The sequence below is a fragment of the Salvelinus fontinalis genome, chromosome 24, assembly GCF_029448725.1.
Source record: "Salvelinus fontinalis isolate EN_2023a chromosome 24, ASM2944872v1, whole genome shotgun sequence".
NCBI classification, from domain to species: Eukaryota; Metazoa; Chordata; class Actinopteri; order Salmoniformes; family Salmonidae; genus Salvelinus; species Salvelinus fontinalis.
Window position 1 is genome coordinate 22,048,110 of NC_074688.1, and position 14,352 is coordinate 22,062,461.

Below are 14,352 nucleotides of genomic sequence, written 5' to 3' on the forward strand. Positions count from 1 at the left end.
GTCGTTACCCATCGCTCCACAAAGGCAGCGGCCCTTGCAGAGCAAGGGGAAACCCTACTTCTGGTCTCAAAGCAAGTGACGTAACCGATTGAAACGCTATTAGCGCGTACCCGCTAACTAGCTAGCCATTTCACATCCGTTACACTCACCCCCCTTTCGACCTCCTTTTCCGCAGCAACCAGTGATCCGGGTCAACAGCATCAATGTAACATTATAACTTTAGTACGTCCCCTCGCCCCGACCTCGGGCGCGAACCAGGGACATTCTGCACACATCAGTCACCCACGAAGCGTCGTTACCCATCGCTCCACAAAAGCCGCAGCCCTTGCAGTGCAAAAGGAAAACCTACTTCAAGTCTCAAAGCAAGTGACGTAACCGATTGAAACGCTATTAGCACGTACCCGCTAATTAGCTAGCCATTTCACATCCGTTACACTACCACTAGTGAAAGCACCGCCAGCATTCAAAAGTGACCAAAACATCAATCAGTGTTGCTTCCTAAGTGGACAGTTTGATTTCACAAAAGTGTGATTGACTTGGAGTTACATTGTGTTGTTGAAGTGTTCCCTTTATTTTTTTGAGCAGTGCACATAAACAAAATACAGTAACAAAAACATTGTCATTTATTTCCAAAATGAGGTATTTTTGAATGTAACACTTTCCATACCCAACAGGAGAAAACCAGGAAAAACATTCAGTAAGATAAAGAGTTTTCTGTACAAAAATAAACGTGTCTCATTCTTTCAAAACTAACCAAAAAAGACAAAAACACATGAAAAATGTAAGAAAAAAAAGACATGAGGCTGCATCCTGCCTCCTATTTTGGTCTGGCCACAGCACCTCATCTACATCACAAACGATGTTCTCTCTGGCTAAACAGCGGGGAAAGAATCTTTTAGAGTGACCGATCCAGCCGCCGGAAGCCCCCACATCAACTTCACCGCATGCATCCTCCATTGCCTGGAGAAGAGGTATGTGTGCGAGGGGATGGCGGTCATACACCTTCCATCGCCATGCCAAAGAAAAACTCTTCAATTGGGTTTAGGAATGGGGAATATGGTGGGAGGTAGAGAACAATAAATTGTGGGTGGTCGATGAACCAGCTGCGGACCAGAGCAGCCTGGTGGAAACTCACGTTGTCCCAGATGACAGCATACCTGGGCTGCTCTGGTCCTCTGCTCGGCTGGAATGAGGATGCCATGTAGTGTGTCCAGGAATGTGATGATAAGGGCAGTGTTGTAGGGACCAAGGTTGGCATGGTGATGGATGCCTTGAAGGCTAACGGCTGCGCACATGGTGATATTTCCTCCAAGCTGTCAAGGGACATTCACAATGGGACGGTGGCCAATAATGTTCCGTCCCCGTCTTTTGGCTAGGTTGAAGCCAGCCTCACTGTAAATATAAATGTGCTGAATTGCAGCGGCATCCAGCTCCAAGACTCTCTGAAACAGACAAGATAATATGTGACATAGACCTAGAGCAATCAATACGGTGAGGCACAATACACTGGATTACAGTACTGTAATGTGTCTATACAGTGCTGATATGATAGTAAATTCACAGTATAGAAATTACTTGCACATATTCATAGTGCTGTTCTTTAACCCTCTCTGAGTTTCGCTCAAATGGCACCCTGTAGACCTGTTTCATCTGGATTCGGTTGCGTTGTAATACATGGTCCAATGTAGACAAGCCCACCTGGTGAATGTTATTGAATATTGTGTTGTCTGCAATTATGTGGTTCTGGATTTCTCATTGTCTAATGGTATTGTTTACCACCACCATGTTCACAAGAGTGGTCTCCTGTTCTGGTGTGAACAGCCAGTGTCTTACACCATGGCCTGGCCAGTTCTCAGTTCTGCAGAAGATCCACAAATGATATAATTGGTTACAGTAAGCTAAAATAATCTATTTTCCTTCAGTATGAAATGACATTACTGTAACATTGGCCAACAATCACTGAGTAACATAGGCCTACTGATACTGCAGTATACATACATGAAGAGCATAGTGTAGATGGTAGGTAACTTACCGGTTGTCATTTCTGAATGTACGGATGATAGATACAACCGTGTAGCGGCTCAGGTTGGGCTAAACTCTACCCAGCCTCCCTCACACTCAATCCATGGTTGAACACTTGGTCAACCAATGTGGCCCTGATCTCATCTGAGATAGCTGTCCTTCCTCATCCTCCTCTTGCTCCCACTCCTTTCCCTCTAGCTCTTGCTTCACCATTGACTTCCATTTTCCTCCAGAATAGGAGAGCTCATTTGTGGCCTTTTATAGCGCTAAAGCTCTGATTTCTAAGTTAACAATTAAGCAACTAGTGTTTACACCTGTGAGGAGTGGGTGTTGCCAATTGGTGTATAGAGCTTGGCAGATATTTTAATTTTGAATGTTGTGCCTAATATAGAGAACTGTGTGTAGTGTTTTGCAAAATGTGCGATATAGAATTGTAAACTGAGTGTAAAACAGGAATTGTGCTTGCAATTTTGCAGACTGGGTTTAGGGATTTGGTATATGAGTTTCAGGTTTCGGTGATTGCATTTCAAGTTCCAATTTTAGTGTGTAAACAATTTGGAAAAACTGTGTTTGAGCCAATCAGTTGTGTTGTGACAAGGTATACAGAAGATAGACTCAATAGCCTTGGTTTTTCAAATGACTGCCTCACCTGGTTCACCAACTACTTCTTAGATAGAGTTCAGTGTATCAAATAGGAGGGCCTGTTGTCTGGACCTCTGGCAGTCTCTATGGGGTTGCCACAGGGATCAATTCTCAGGCTGATTCTTTTCTCTGTATATATCAATGATGTCGCTCTTGCTGCTTGAGATTCTCTGATCCATCTCTACACAGACGACACCATTCTGTATACATCTGGCCCTTCTTTGGACACTATGTTAACAAACCTCCAAAGGAGCTTGAATGCCGTACAACACTCCTTCCGTGGCCGTCAACTGCTTTCAAATGCAAGTAAAACTAAAGGCATGATCTTCAACTGATTGCTGCCCGCACCCGCCCGACTAGCATCACTACTCTGGACGGTTCTGACTTAGAATATGTGGACAACTACAAATACCTAGGTGTCTGGTTAGACTGTAAACTCTCCTTCCAGACTCACATTAAGCATCTTCAATCCAAAATTAAATCTAGCATCGGCTTCCTATTTCGCAACAAAGCCTCTTTCACTCATGCTGCCAAACATACCATCGTAAAACTGACTATCCTACGATCCTTGACTTCGTGATGTCATTTACAAAATAGCCTCCAACACTCTACTCAGCAAACTGGATGTAGTCTATCACAGTGCCATCCGTTTTGTCACCAAAGCCCCATATACTACCCACCACCGCGACCTGTATGCTCTCGTTGGCTGGCCCTCGCTACATATTCGTCGCCAAACCCACTGGCTCCAGGTCATCTATAAGTCTTTGCTAGGTAAAGCCCCGCCTTATCTCAGCACACTGGTCACCATAACAACACCCACCTGTAGCACGCGCTCCAACAGGTATATTTCACTGGTCATCCCCAAAGCCAACACCTGCTTTGACCGCCTTTCCTTCCAGTTATCTGCAACCAATGACTGTAACGAATTGCAAAAATCAATGAAGCTGGAGACTTATATCTCCCTCTCTAACTTTAACCAAGTCCATATTATGGCAAGAACAGCTCAAATAAGCCAAGAGAAACAACAGTCCATCCCATCATTACTATAAGACATGAAGGCCAGTCAATGCGGAAAATTTCAAGAACTTTGAAAGTGCAGTCACAAAAAACCTTCAAGCACTATGATGAAACTGGCTCTCATGATGACCGCCATAGGAAAGGAAGACCCAGAGTTACCTCTGCTGCAGAGGATAAGTTAAGAGTTACCAGCCTCAGAAATTGCAGCCCAAATAAATGCTTCACAAAGTTCAAGTAAGAGACACATCTCAACATCAACTGTTCAGAGGAGACTGAGTGAATCAGGTTTTCATGGTCGAATTGCTGCAAAGAAACCACTACTAAAGGACACCAATAATAAGATACTTGCTTAGGCCAAGAAACACGAGCAATGGACATTAGACAAGTGGAAATCTGTCCTTTGTCTGATGAGTCTAAATTTGAGATGTTTGGTTCCAACTGCCATGTCTTTGTGAGACACAGAGTAGGTGAACGGATGTGTGGTTCCCACCATGAAGCATGGAGGAGGTGTGATGGTGCTTTGCTGGTGACACTGTCTGTGAATTATTTAGAATTCAAGGCACACTTAACCAGCATGGCTACCACAGCATTCTGCAGCGATACACCATCCCATCTGGTTTGCGCTTAGTGGGATTATCATTTGTTTTTCAACAGGACAATGACGCAACACACCTCCAGGCTCTGTAAGGGCTATTTGACCAAGGAGAGTGATGGAGTGCTGCATCAGATGACCTGGCCTCCACAATCACCCGACCTAAACCCATTTGAGATGGTTTGGGATGAGTTGGACAGTAGAGTGAAGGAAAAGCAGCTAACTAGTGCTCAGTATATGTGGGAACTCCTTCAAGACTTTTGGAAAAGCATTCCAGGTGAAGCTGGTTGAGAGAATACCAAGAGTGTGCGAAGCTGTCATGAAGGGTGGCTACTTTGAAGAATCTCAAATATAAAATATTTGTTTTTACATTTTTTGGTAACTACATGATTCCATATGTGCTATTTCATCATTTTGACGTTTTCACTATTGTTCTACAATGTAGAAAATAGTAAAAATAAAGAAAAAGCAGGTGTAGGTTTCCAAACTTTTGACTGGTAGTGTATATATTTTATATATATTGGTCCGCGGGCTAATCCCTGATGTACATGAACAATAATAAAATATTTTACCTGAAGCTTCCTACCATGTTACAAGTAGTAGCCCATCAGGATGACGATTAGTTAGAAAGTTGCATGGAGCTAGTGAGAATGATTGATTTGCTTACAGCCACTTGATTCCAGTGCATAGTTTGAGGAAGGTGATGTGGAGGAACTGACAGAACAGGCAGTGGAGGTAGCTCTTCGTTGTTATTCCATAAGTCAGCGTTGAATCTTTAAAAAAGTGTGGTTCATTTCAATATCATAGAACATGTCTTGTTTGTGCCTCTTTACTTATTATTTCTGCTCAAATATGGATATAAAAATAAATTCCACAATTAAGTTCAGAATTTTGTTCTTATTACCAGAATAAATCCTGGAGTGTACATTTTAGCATTGATAATCATTCATTTATCTGCAATCTTTTTTAATCTATCCAAATAACAATGTTGCTTCCTACTTTACTGTGGATTTCCTCCACCAGGAAAACATTTAGATAAATATCCTATTAATTTAATTTCCTCTGTAGACAGAAAATAAAACCGGTGGAAAATGAACGGTTCACTGAATCGCTAGAATGAACTGTCTTGCTTAACCTGCTTGCATCCCATTAAAAAAGTGAAAGTATTTGGAGATCACAGTTGTGCACGCTTAGTTCTTGGCTCCGTGTGATGACAGACATACCAAACAGAAAAAACTGTCAACTAGCTCCATATGCATAACTCTCGCCCAATTAAGTGATGACATACTAAAACACCATATTAAGGTTGTTACCAAGACATATTACAAATTCTTGTTATTATCAGAATTGTTTCCAACAGGTAATTTTGCTCTGTAATAATGTGAATAAATTTACCATCTCGCCAATTGTAGTCCTAAAAAACGGAAATGAGTTACCTCTGGTTCATTCAACCACTCCTACGGGGAAAATTAATGCGAAAAGCAGTGTTTTGGGATAAATGCCAAAAAATAAGGTGCGAGTTTAACACAAGGTTTATAAGAGCTTTTGTTCTGTGCGATGATATCAGTCCGTTAACATGACCTTCATGAATTTACCGCAGATCTTATTTTCGGTGTTTATATAAAAAAACGGCATTGTTTTCCCCATAGGCTTTGTCCAACGAACCATTGCGGAATTAGTGTCTACAAAAAGACGCCATTACTAGGCCTATGGCTCTTTCGGGATGACGATATGTACTTTGACACTTTTGAGAGTGGACTGCCCTCTTGTGGATTTTCCCAAATAATTTCAAGACAACACTAACATCCTAGCAATAACGTAGACTACGGTAAAATTGCAACATTATATCATTACAGTATCTTGGTATCATCTTCCCGCCTCTACGCGAGGTCATGGGCAGGTCACAGTAACTGGTAGACTTGTAGACTTGTGCTTGTATCATAAAGGAGGGAAATGGTATAACCTTTTTTGTCATAAAACAGACTTGCAAATAATGATGACAAATACATATTTACCCTCCGAAGTTATAGTGGTAGCCTATAGTTTATAGGCTGTACGCCTAAAACAACATGTGTATGATGAATTCTAATAAAATAAAGAGCAGTATCATTCAAGACACCAAGTGGCATTTAATTAGAAATAAATATACATTTTTAGATTTTTTTTTAATGGCAATATTAATGCTCAAATTGTTACACAATTATGCCCAAAATAACCCCTGTCTAGAGGTCATATTTTACTCAGACTTTACAGTTACAATTCACATTAACCTACAAAACACTAAAGCTATAATACAACAGGGAGACGTCATTTGAATGTAATTTTAATTTGATTTTGTTCCCTTATACTGAACAAACTTAATATCCTATATCACCACAGTGCTGATCTCAGCCTCAACCCCATGTTCAGGCTCCTCCTCAGGGTACAGTCTGCAGTATTTGTCAACCATGACATCCAGGTCATGCTTAACATGAGAGTTTATGTGGAGCACAGCCAGACTCTTGCACCTTTGTTTGATAGGTGTGTCACTGAGATAAGTTTGCAGGCGTTTCCTGGATGTTTCAGAGCTGTTGCTGTCCTCCAGCATCAGGACAGGCAAGGTGGTCAGGACCTTCAGGAAGCAGTTGACGTTGGGGAAGAACTTGACGTCTGACAGCTGAAGTGTCTCGTGGATGGTGGAGGGCAGGCGGACCTCCTTGCTCCGGTGCTTCCATTTAATCTTCCAGCAATGCAGCTCAGCGGGCAGCGTGTCTGGGTTGGGGAGGTCCTTGCAGTACACATCTGCATGGTTCTCCTCTGAGGTGTTGAACTTCATCTGGCCCATGATGGCAGGGACCAGGGACAGGCACTTGAGGGCTTTGAGGTTGCTCTGGGAGAAGATGTCATCCACCTCATCGATGACGCCGCGGATCACAGGGACTGTCACGTACTCCTTGAAGTAAGTCTCTGGAGGGATCTCGCCTGCGTCGGCCGAACGGTGCCTCCGGAGGAACAGACGAGGCACCTTCACTGGGATCTCCATGGTACCCGCCAGATTCACAGCCTCCTCAAACCAAAACTCATGGTAGACTTCAATGTTGTCAAAAACTTCATTCAGAGAGTGCAGGACAGCTGTTAGACTGTTGGCAGCGAAAAACACATCAAGGGCTTCCCCTTGCAGGTTTTTGCCAAAGGCTCGTGTGAAAGAAAGAGCGTTTTTCAGGATGACCAAGGTGACAATGAACTCGAAGTCAGCCAGGGTCTCTGCAATCGAGTAGGCGTCCCCAGTTACAGCATCAGGGAACTTGACATTCTCATTGTCCCGAATGCAGTCCATGCACAGCAGGAGGGACTCAAGCAGGTCCACAGTCAGTTCAAACACGTTGTGCTGCTCTGTCCAGTTAGAGCTACAGGCCTCCTTCAGCTCGGCTGCCTTCTCATCATTTTCTTGGTGGTAAACAGAGATGGCCTTCTCCAGCTCAGCCTGCAAAGAGGGAGACTGCTTAAAGAAGGCATCAATCTTTCTCAGGGTTGCCATGACAACCTGCACGCTGGGGAAGGGAAGGCTGTTGGCCAGGTGGATATTCAGTGCGCAGGTGGAACAAGGCGTGTGCATTGCCATGGGGTACTTTCCCATCAGTCCGACTGCCACAGCTTTCATCTTAGTTGCGAAGGTGCCGGTGGCTACATGGGCCTGGCCGCGGCAGTCCTCCATTCTCAGCCCCCACCCGTCTGTCACCTGGGTCTCCAGCTTCTCTACCAGTGAGGCCTCGTCCCCCTCGAACGGCAGAAAGTCCAAGAATTCCTCCCTGAGAGCATTGGACTGGTCTACAAACCGCAGGAAGAGAGGCAGGTGTCTCTCCCTAGCAAACTCCACCAGATCCCCTGTGACCAGTGAGAAAAAGCGACTCTCTCTCACCTCCATGAGGACCTCCTCTCTGACAGTGCCCTCGCAGACTTCAAGGAGCTGGCTCTGCTGGGATGCGGAGAGGTACTCCACATTCACTGCTGTGGCCTCAAACCGCCTCCTCAGAGCCTCGTCTCCAGCATTAATGCGGTACTCCAATAGGGCCTGGAAATTACTGGGATCTCTCCCTACTCCTTCTGGGACATTGGTCTCCAATGGGATGTTCTGCTTTCCTAGCATGAGAACGATCTCAAACAGAGACCTCAGGTAATCTCGGAAGTTCTTTTCCTCTGCGGACAGCTTGATTTCCTCCTCAGCGGCATCTTGACCCTCGGTTGCCTCAATGTCTTTCTTTGAGTGGAGCTGTTCAATGGAGGATGCCACTGCAAGGAAACAAAAAAATTTAATTTGATGTTCATGTTCAACAGGTGTATGGATACAACAATACTTTTAAACAAAAACAATGCAACTTACATCTTCTCTCTTTAATTCTCCTTATGTCTTCTTCAGTCTGTTAAAACAATTATTTAAAACATAAGACAATGTTTATTATTAGACAATTTACTATTACATTGAAAACAGACCTACAGAAATGAAGCCAGTAGTAGTCCACAAAAATGTTCCTTTTTGAAGCAACACTAGTATATAAAGTTCTTGCAAAAAAGAAAAGATATACCAATTCTTTGATTCGCTTGCGATGTCTGCTATGAGGATTTTTGAGGTGGCTTGTTAAATCAAATATGGTTGGAATAGCAGTATCCTTCAGTACTGTTCTATAAGGGCTCTGAAAAACAATAATGAAGAGAAAACTAGTTATTCAAATACATGAATATCAAAACACAGCTCAAGACCTCTCAAATGTAAGATTATGATCATCTCTACAAAGAGATTGTTCAGTGAGGTAGACATGTTTCAAACAAAGATCTTTGTGGTTTGACACACACTTACTGTTTTACAAACCATAGCCGGGTCAAAGTGTTTGGCACACAGTCTGTAGTGTTTATTGAGTTGGTCTGATGTTTTTGCCTCCAGATCGGCCCGGCGACAGTTCTCAACCCAGAGCCTACATCTGAACAAACCATATTAGGAGGGGTTAGTTGGCTTCTTGTTGATAGGCCTAGTTACCTGAAAACTATTTGTTTTAAATAATCAAGATCCAGACTGAAGATGACGATTAATTGTGTCTCCCGACCCCTCCTGTCTCAGCCTCCAGTATTTATGCTAGAGTCGTTTGTGTGTTGGGGGGCTAGGGTCAGTCTGTTATATCTGGAGTATTTCTCCTGTCTTATCCGGTGTCCTGTGTGAATTTAAGTATGCTCTCTCTAATTCTCTCTCTCTTTCTTTCTTTCTCCACAAGGACTTGAGCCCTAGGACTATGCCTCAGGACTACCTGGCCTGATGACTCCTTGCTGTTCCCAGTCCACCTGGCCGTGCTGCTGCTCCAGTTTCAACTGTTCTGCCTGTGGCTATGGAACCCTGACCTGTTCACTGGACATGCTACCTGTCTCAGACCTGCTGTTTTCAACTCTCTAGAGACAGCAGGAGCGGTAGAGATACTCTGAATGATCGGCTATGAAAAGCCAACTGACATTTACTCCTGAGGTGCTGATCTGTTGCACCCTCGACAACCACTGTGATTATTATTATTTGACCCTGCTAGTCATCTATGAACATTTCAACATCTTGGCCATGTTCTGTTATAATCTCCACCCGGCACAGCCAAAAGAGGACTGGCCACCCCTCATAGCCTGGTTCCTCTCTAGGTTTCTTCCTAGGTTCTGGCTAGGGAGTTTTTTATAGCCACTGTGCTTCTACACCTGCATTGCTTGCTGTTTGGGGTTTTAGGCTGGGTTTCTGTACAGCACTTTGTGACATCAGCTGATGTAAGAAGGGCTTTATAAATACATTTGAATGTTGAATTGATTATTTTTCTGTGTTAGTGCTGGGGTGGAACAAAAACCAGCATGCCCATTCACTCGCCAAGACCAGAGTTTGAGAACCATTAATTAAATGGTACCTGTATATATTTCCCAATCGTTTTTCTAGAGGTACGATAGATCAACACCATGAATGCAATGGGGGCTAACTTATCTTTACAGCTCCACACACACCACCTAGCTCGTTACAAGTGTGCAGGCTAACAAGCAGGCTAGCTAGCCATTTTCCATATACTAAAGTTAGCTATGACTAGCGTGCTACTGAACACAACATAGCTATATTTAGCCAGCTATATAATAATGAATTACTCCCCGAGAAAAGTATGGGTTCATAATGTGATGATCAAACTTTGTAATACCTTTCTGGATCTCTTGGAAATCTGAAAAAAGCCAAATCGGATTGAGTGCTCTTTCTGGTGCAATTTGGAGCCGCGCAAAAATTGGGCATTGTGCATAAACGTGTACTCAATTTCAAATCAATTTAGTATTTATAAATATGTTTTACGTTTAAATAATGTAAATTACACAAGCTAGCTACCTGTTACTTTTAAATTAACCTAAAAAAACGCGCAACAGTGCTAAGCGTGGCCTGGAGGATTCATCAGAGGAGAAAGAGGAAACCGAACTGCTTCCATTCCACAAACAATGTATGTCACGTGCTCATTGGCGTTCTCTCTACGTACAGATCCAAGATCAGTTCTAACTGACAACAATTCTATATTTACATTGTAAGGGTTAAAAGCAAAACTTACCTCGGATCAGCCTAAAACCCGTGAACAGAGGCTTGCAGATGGCCAAATTGCAAAAAAAATAGATGGTTTGTCATGGCAATTGGACATGAAATGCGAAGTATAGTACGTTTTAAACCGCTACAGTTTAGAATCATAATACAGCCAATACAGGCGTGCTTCGATAAAGTGTGAATAAATTAAATACATGTGGCATTTCTGTTCTATCTGGCTCGTTGGTCTAGGGGTATGATTCTCGCTTAGGGTGCGAGAGGTCCCGGGTTCAAATCCCGGACGAGCCCTCCTTTTATGTCTGAAATCAAATAAGGGTCAACGTTGTGGATGGAAACATGGTGACTTCTCTATACATTTGCACGAGTTAAAACGATGAAAACTTATACTCGCGGCGTGAAAAGGTTATTGTTAAATCTGTTATATTCTATGTAATTTCACCAAATGAACAATTTTTACGACGTTGTTGCTATGGTACAACATTCAACTATTTCCATCTACCGTTGCTCTCCAAATTTAAAAAGATGGGCTCGTCCGGGATTTGAACCCGGGACCTCTCGCACCCGAAGCGAGAATCATACCCCTAGACCAACGAGCCACGTCATAGAATAAGCTGATCACCATTCTTATCAAGTAAGAAGTTCCAGTTGATTTATCTCTTTTTTCTTTTTTTTTCTTTATTTCACCTTTATTTAACCAGGTAGGCAAGTTGAGAACACGTTCTCATTTACAATTGCGACCTGGCCAAGATAAATCAAAGCAGTTCGACACATACACCAACACAGAGTTGGAGTAAAACAGTAGTAAAACAGTAGTAAAACAGACATACAGTCAATAATACAGTAGAAGAATAAGTCTATATACAATGTGAGCAAGTGAGGTGAGATAAGGGAGGTGAAGGCAAAAAAAAAAGGCCATGGTGGCAAAGTAAATACAACATAGCAAGTAAAACACTGGAATGGTTGATTTGCAGTGGAAGAATGTGCAAAGTAGAGATAGAAATAATGGGGTGCAAAGGAGCAAAATAAATAAATAAATACAGTAGGGAAAGAGGTAGTTGTTTGGGCTAAATTATAGATGGGCTATGTATAGGTGCAGTAATCTATGAGCTGCTCTGACAGCTGGTGCTTAAAGCTAGTGGGGGAGATAAGTGTTTCCAGTTTGAGAGATTTTTGTAGTTCGTTATAGGTCATTGGCAGCAGAGAACTGGAAGGACAGGCGGCCAAAGGAAGAGTTGGTTTTGGGGGTGACCAGAGAGAAATACCTGCTGGAGCGTGTGCTACAGGTGGGTGCTGCTATGGTGACCAGCGAGCTGAGATAAGGGGGGACTTTACCTAGCAGGGTCTTGTAGATGACCTGGAGCCGGTGGGTTTGGCGACGAGTATGAAGCGAGGGCCAGCCAACGAGAGTGTACAGGTCACAGTGGTGGGTAGTATATGGGGCTTTGGTGACAAAACGGATGGCACTGTGATAGACTGCATCCAATTTATTCAGTAGGGTATTGGAGGCTATTTTGTAAATGACATCACCGAAGTCGAGGATTGGTAGGATGGTCAGTTTTACAAGGGTATGTTTGGCAGCATGAGTGAAAGATGCTTTGTTGCGGAATAGGAAGCCAATTCTAGATTTAACTTTGGATTGGAGATGTTTGATGTGAGTCTGGAAGGAGAGTTTACAGTCCAACCAGACACCTAGGTATTTGTAGTTGTCCACATATTCTAAGTCAGAGCCGTACAGAGTAGTGATGTTGGACAGGCGGGCAGGTGCAGGCAGTGATCGGTTGAAGAGCATGCTTTTAGTTTTACTTGTATTTAAGAGCAATTGGAGGCCACGGAAGGAGAGTTGTATGGCATTGAAGCTCGCCTGGAGGGTAGTTAACACAGTGTCCAAAGAAGGGCCAGAAGTATACAGAATGGTGTCGTCTGCGTAGAGGTGGATCAGAGACTCACCAGCAGCAACAGCGACATCATTGATGTATACAGAGAAGAGAGTCGGTCCAAGAATTGAACCCTGTGGCACCCCCATAGAGACTGCCAGAGGCCCGGACAACAGACCCTCTGATTTGACACACTGAACTCTATCAAAGAAGTAGTTGGTGAACCAGGCGAGGCAATCATTTGAGAAACCAAGGCTGTCGAGTCTGCTGATGAGGATGTGGTGATTGATAGAGTCGAAAACTTTGGCCAGGTCAATGAATACGGCTGCACAGTATTGTTTCTTATCGATGGCGGTTAAGATATCATTTAGGACCTTGAGCGTGGCTAAGGTGCACCCATGACCAGCTCTGAAACCAGATTGCATAGCGGAGAAGGTATGGTGGGATTCGAAATGGTCGGCAATCTGTTTGTTGACTTGGCTTCCGAAGACCTTAGAAAGGCAGGGTAGGATAGATATAGGTCTGTAGCAGTTTGGGTCAAGTGTCCCCCCCTTTGAAGAGGGGGATGACCGCAGCTGCTTTCCAATCTTTGGGAATCTCAGACGACACGAAAGAGAGGTTGAACAGGCTAGTAATAGGGGTGGCAACAATTTCAGCAGATAATTTTAGAAAGAAAGGGTCCAGATTATCTAGCCCGGCTGATTTGTAGGGGTCCAGATTTTGCAGCTCTTTCAGAACATCAGCTGACTGGATTTGGGAGAAGGAGAAATGGGGAGGGTTTGGGCGAATAGCTGTGGGGGGTGCAGTGCTGTTGACTGGGGTAGGGGTAGCCAGGTGGAAAGCATGGCCAGCCGTAGAAAAATGCTTTTTGAAATTCTCAATTATAGTGGATTTGTCAGTGGTGACAGTGTTTCCTATCTTCAGTGCAGTGGGCAGCTGGGAGGAGATGTTCTTATTCTCCATGGACTTTACAGTGTCCCAGAATTTTTTTGAGTTTGTGTTGCAGGAAGCAAATTTCTGCTTGAAAAAGCTAGCCTTGGCTTTTCTAACTGCCTGTGTATATTGGTTTCTAGCTTCCCTGAAAAGTTGCATATCACGGGGGCTGTTCGATGCTAATGCAGAACGCCATAGGATGTTTTTGTGTTGGTTAAGGGCAGTCAGGTCTGGAGAGAACCAAGGGCTATATCTGTTCCTGGTTCTATATTTCTTGAATGGGGCATGCTTATTTAAGATGGTGAGGAAGGCATTTAAAAAAAATAACCAGGTATCCTATACTGACTGGATGAGATGAATATCCTTCCAGGATACCTCGGCCAGGTCGATTAGAAAGACCAGCTCGCTGAAGTGTTTCATGGAGCGTTTGACAGTGATAAGTGGAGGTTGTTTGACCGCTGACCCATTACGGATGCAGGCAATGAGGCAGTGATCGCTGAGATCTTGGGTCAAAACAGCAGAGGTGTATTTAGAGAGCAGGTTGGTTAGGATGATATCTATGAGGGTGCCCGTGCTTACGGCTTTGGGGTGGTACCTGGTAGGTTCATTGATAATTTGTGTGAGATTGAGAGCATCAACCTTAGATTGTTAGATGGCTGGGGTGTTAAGCATGTTCCAGTTTAGGTCGCCTAGCAGCACGAGCTCTG

At 43.6% G+C, this 14,352-nt stretch overlaps 1 protein-coding gene and 2 non-coding genes across 4 annotated transcripts; 1 reads left to right on the top strand and 2 right to left on the bottom strand.

Annotated features, from left to right (window-relative positions):
- Nucleotides 1–6,377: 6,377 nt before the first annotated feature.
- On the bottom strand, nt 6,378–10,988 carry LOC129822155 (52 kDa repressor of the inhibitor of the protein kinase-like). Of its 2 annotated transcripts, none has more exons than XM_055880168.1 (5): nt 10,849–10,988; nt 9,108–9,228; nt 8,836–8,943; nt 8,634–8,670; nt 6,378–8,542 (listed from the first exon to the last, which is right to left on the bottom strand). In XM_055880168.1, exons 2-5 carry the CDS (start codon nt 9,120–9,122, stop codon nt 6,639–6,641), a joined length of 2,064 nt encoding a protein of 687 aa, XP_055736143.1. In that variant the 5' UTR covers nt 9,123–9,228; nt 10,849–10,988; the 3' UTR covers nt 6,378–6,638. The 2 variants fall into 2 exon arrangements, with proteins under 2 accessions (XP_055736143.1, XP_055736142.1); XM_055880167.1 differs by lacking the exon at nt 10,849–10,988 and adding an exon at nt 10,456–10,737.
- A 66-nt stretch (nt 10,989–11,054) lies between these two features.
- On the top strand, nt 11,055–11,126 carry trnap-agg (transfer RNA proline (anticodon AGG)). The gene has a single exon. It is a non-coding gene; the product is annotated as a tRNA-Pro (tRNA).
- A 236-nt stretch (nt 11,127–11,362) lies between these two features.
- On the bottom strand, nt 11,363–11,434 carry trnap-cgg (transfer RNA proline (anticodon CGG)). Its single transcript has one exon. It is a non-coding gene; the product is annotated as a tRNA-Pro (tRNA).
- Nucleotides 11,435–14,352: the final 2,918 nt, after the last annotated feature.

Bases quoted from the DNA above. Each gene is read 5' to 3' on its own strand.
- LOC129822155 (XM_055880167.1), bottom strand. From the start codon at position 10,544: ATGCCCAATTTTTGCGCGGCTCCAAATTGCACCAGAAAGAGCACTCAA. The intron at 8,671-8,835 runs GTATATCTTTTC...TTGTTTTAACAG, and splicing joins GCAAGCGAATCAAAGAATTG to ACTGAAGAAGACATAAGGAG. The intron at 8,543-8,633 runs GTAAGTTGCATT...GTTTCCTTGCAG, and splicing joins GAGAATTAAAGAGAGAAGAT to TGGCATCCTCCATTGAACAG.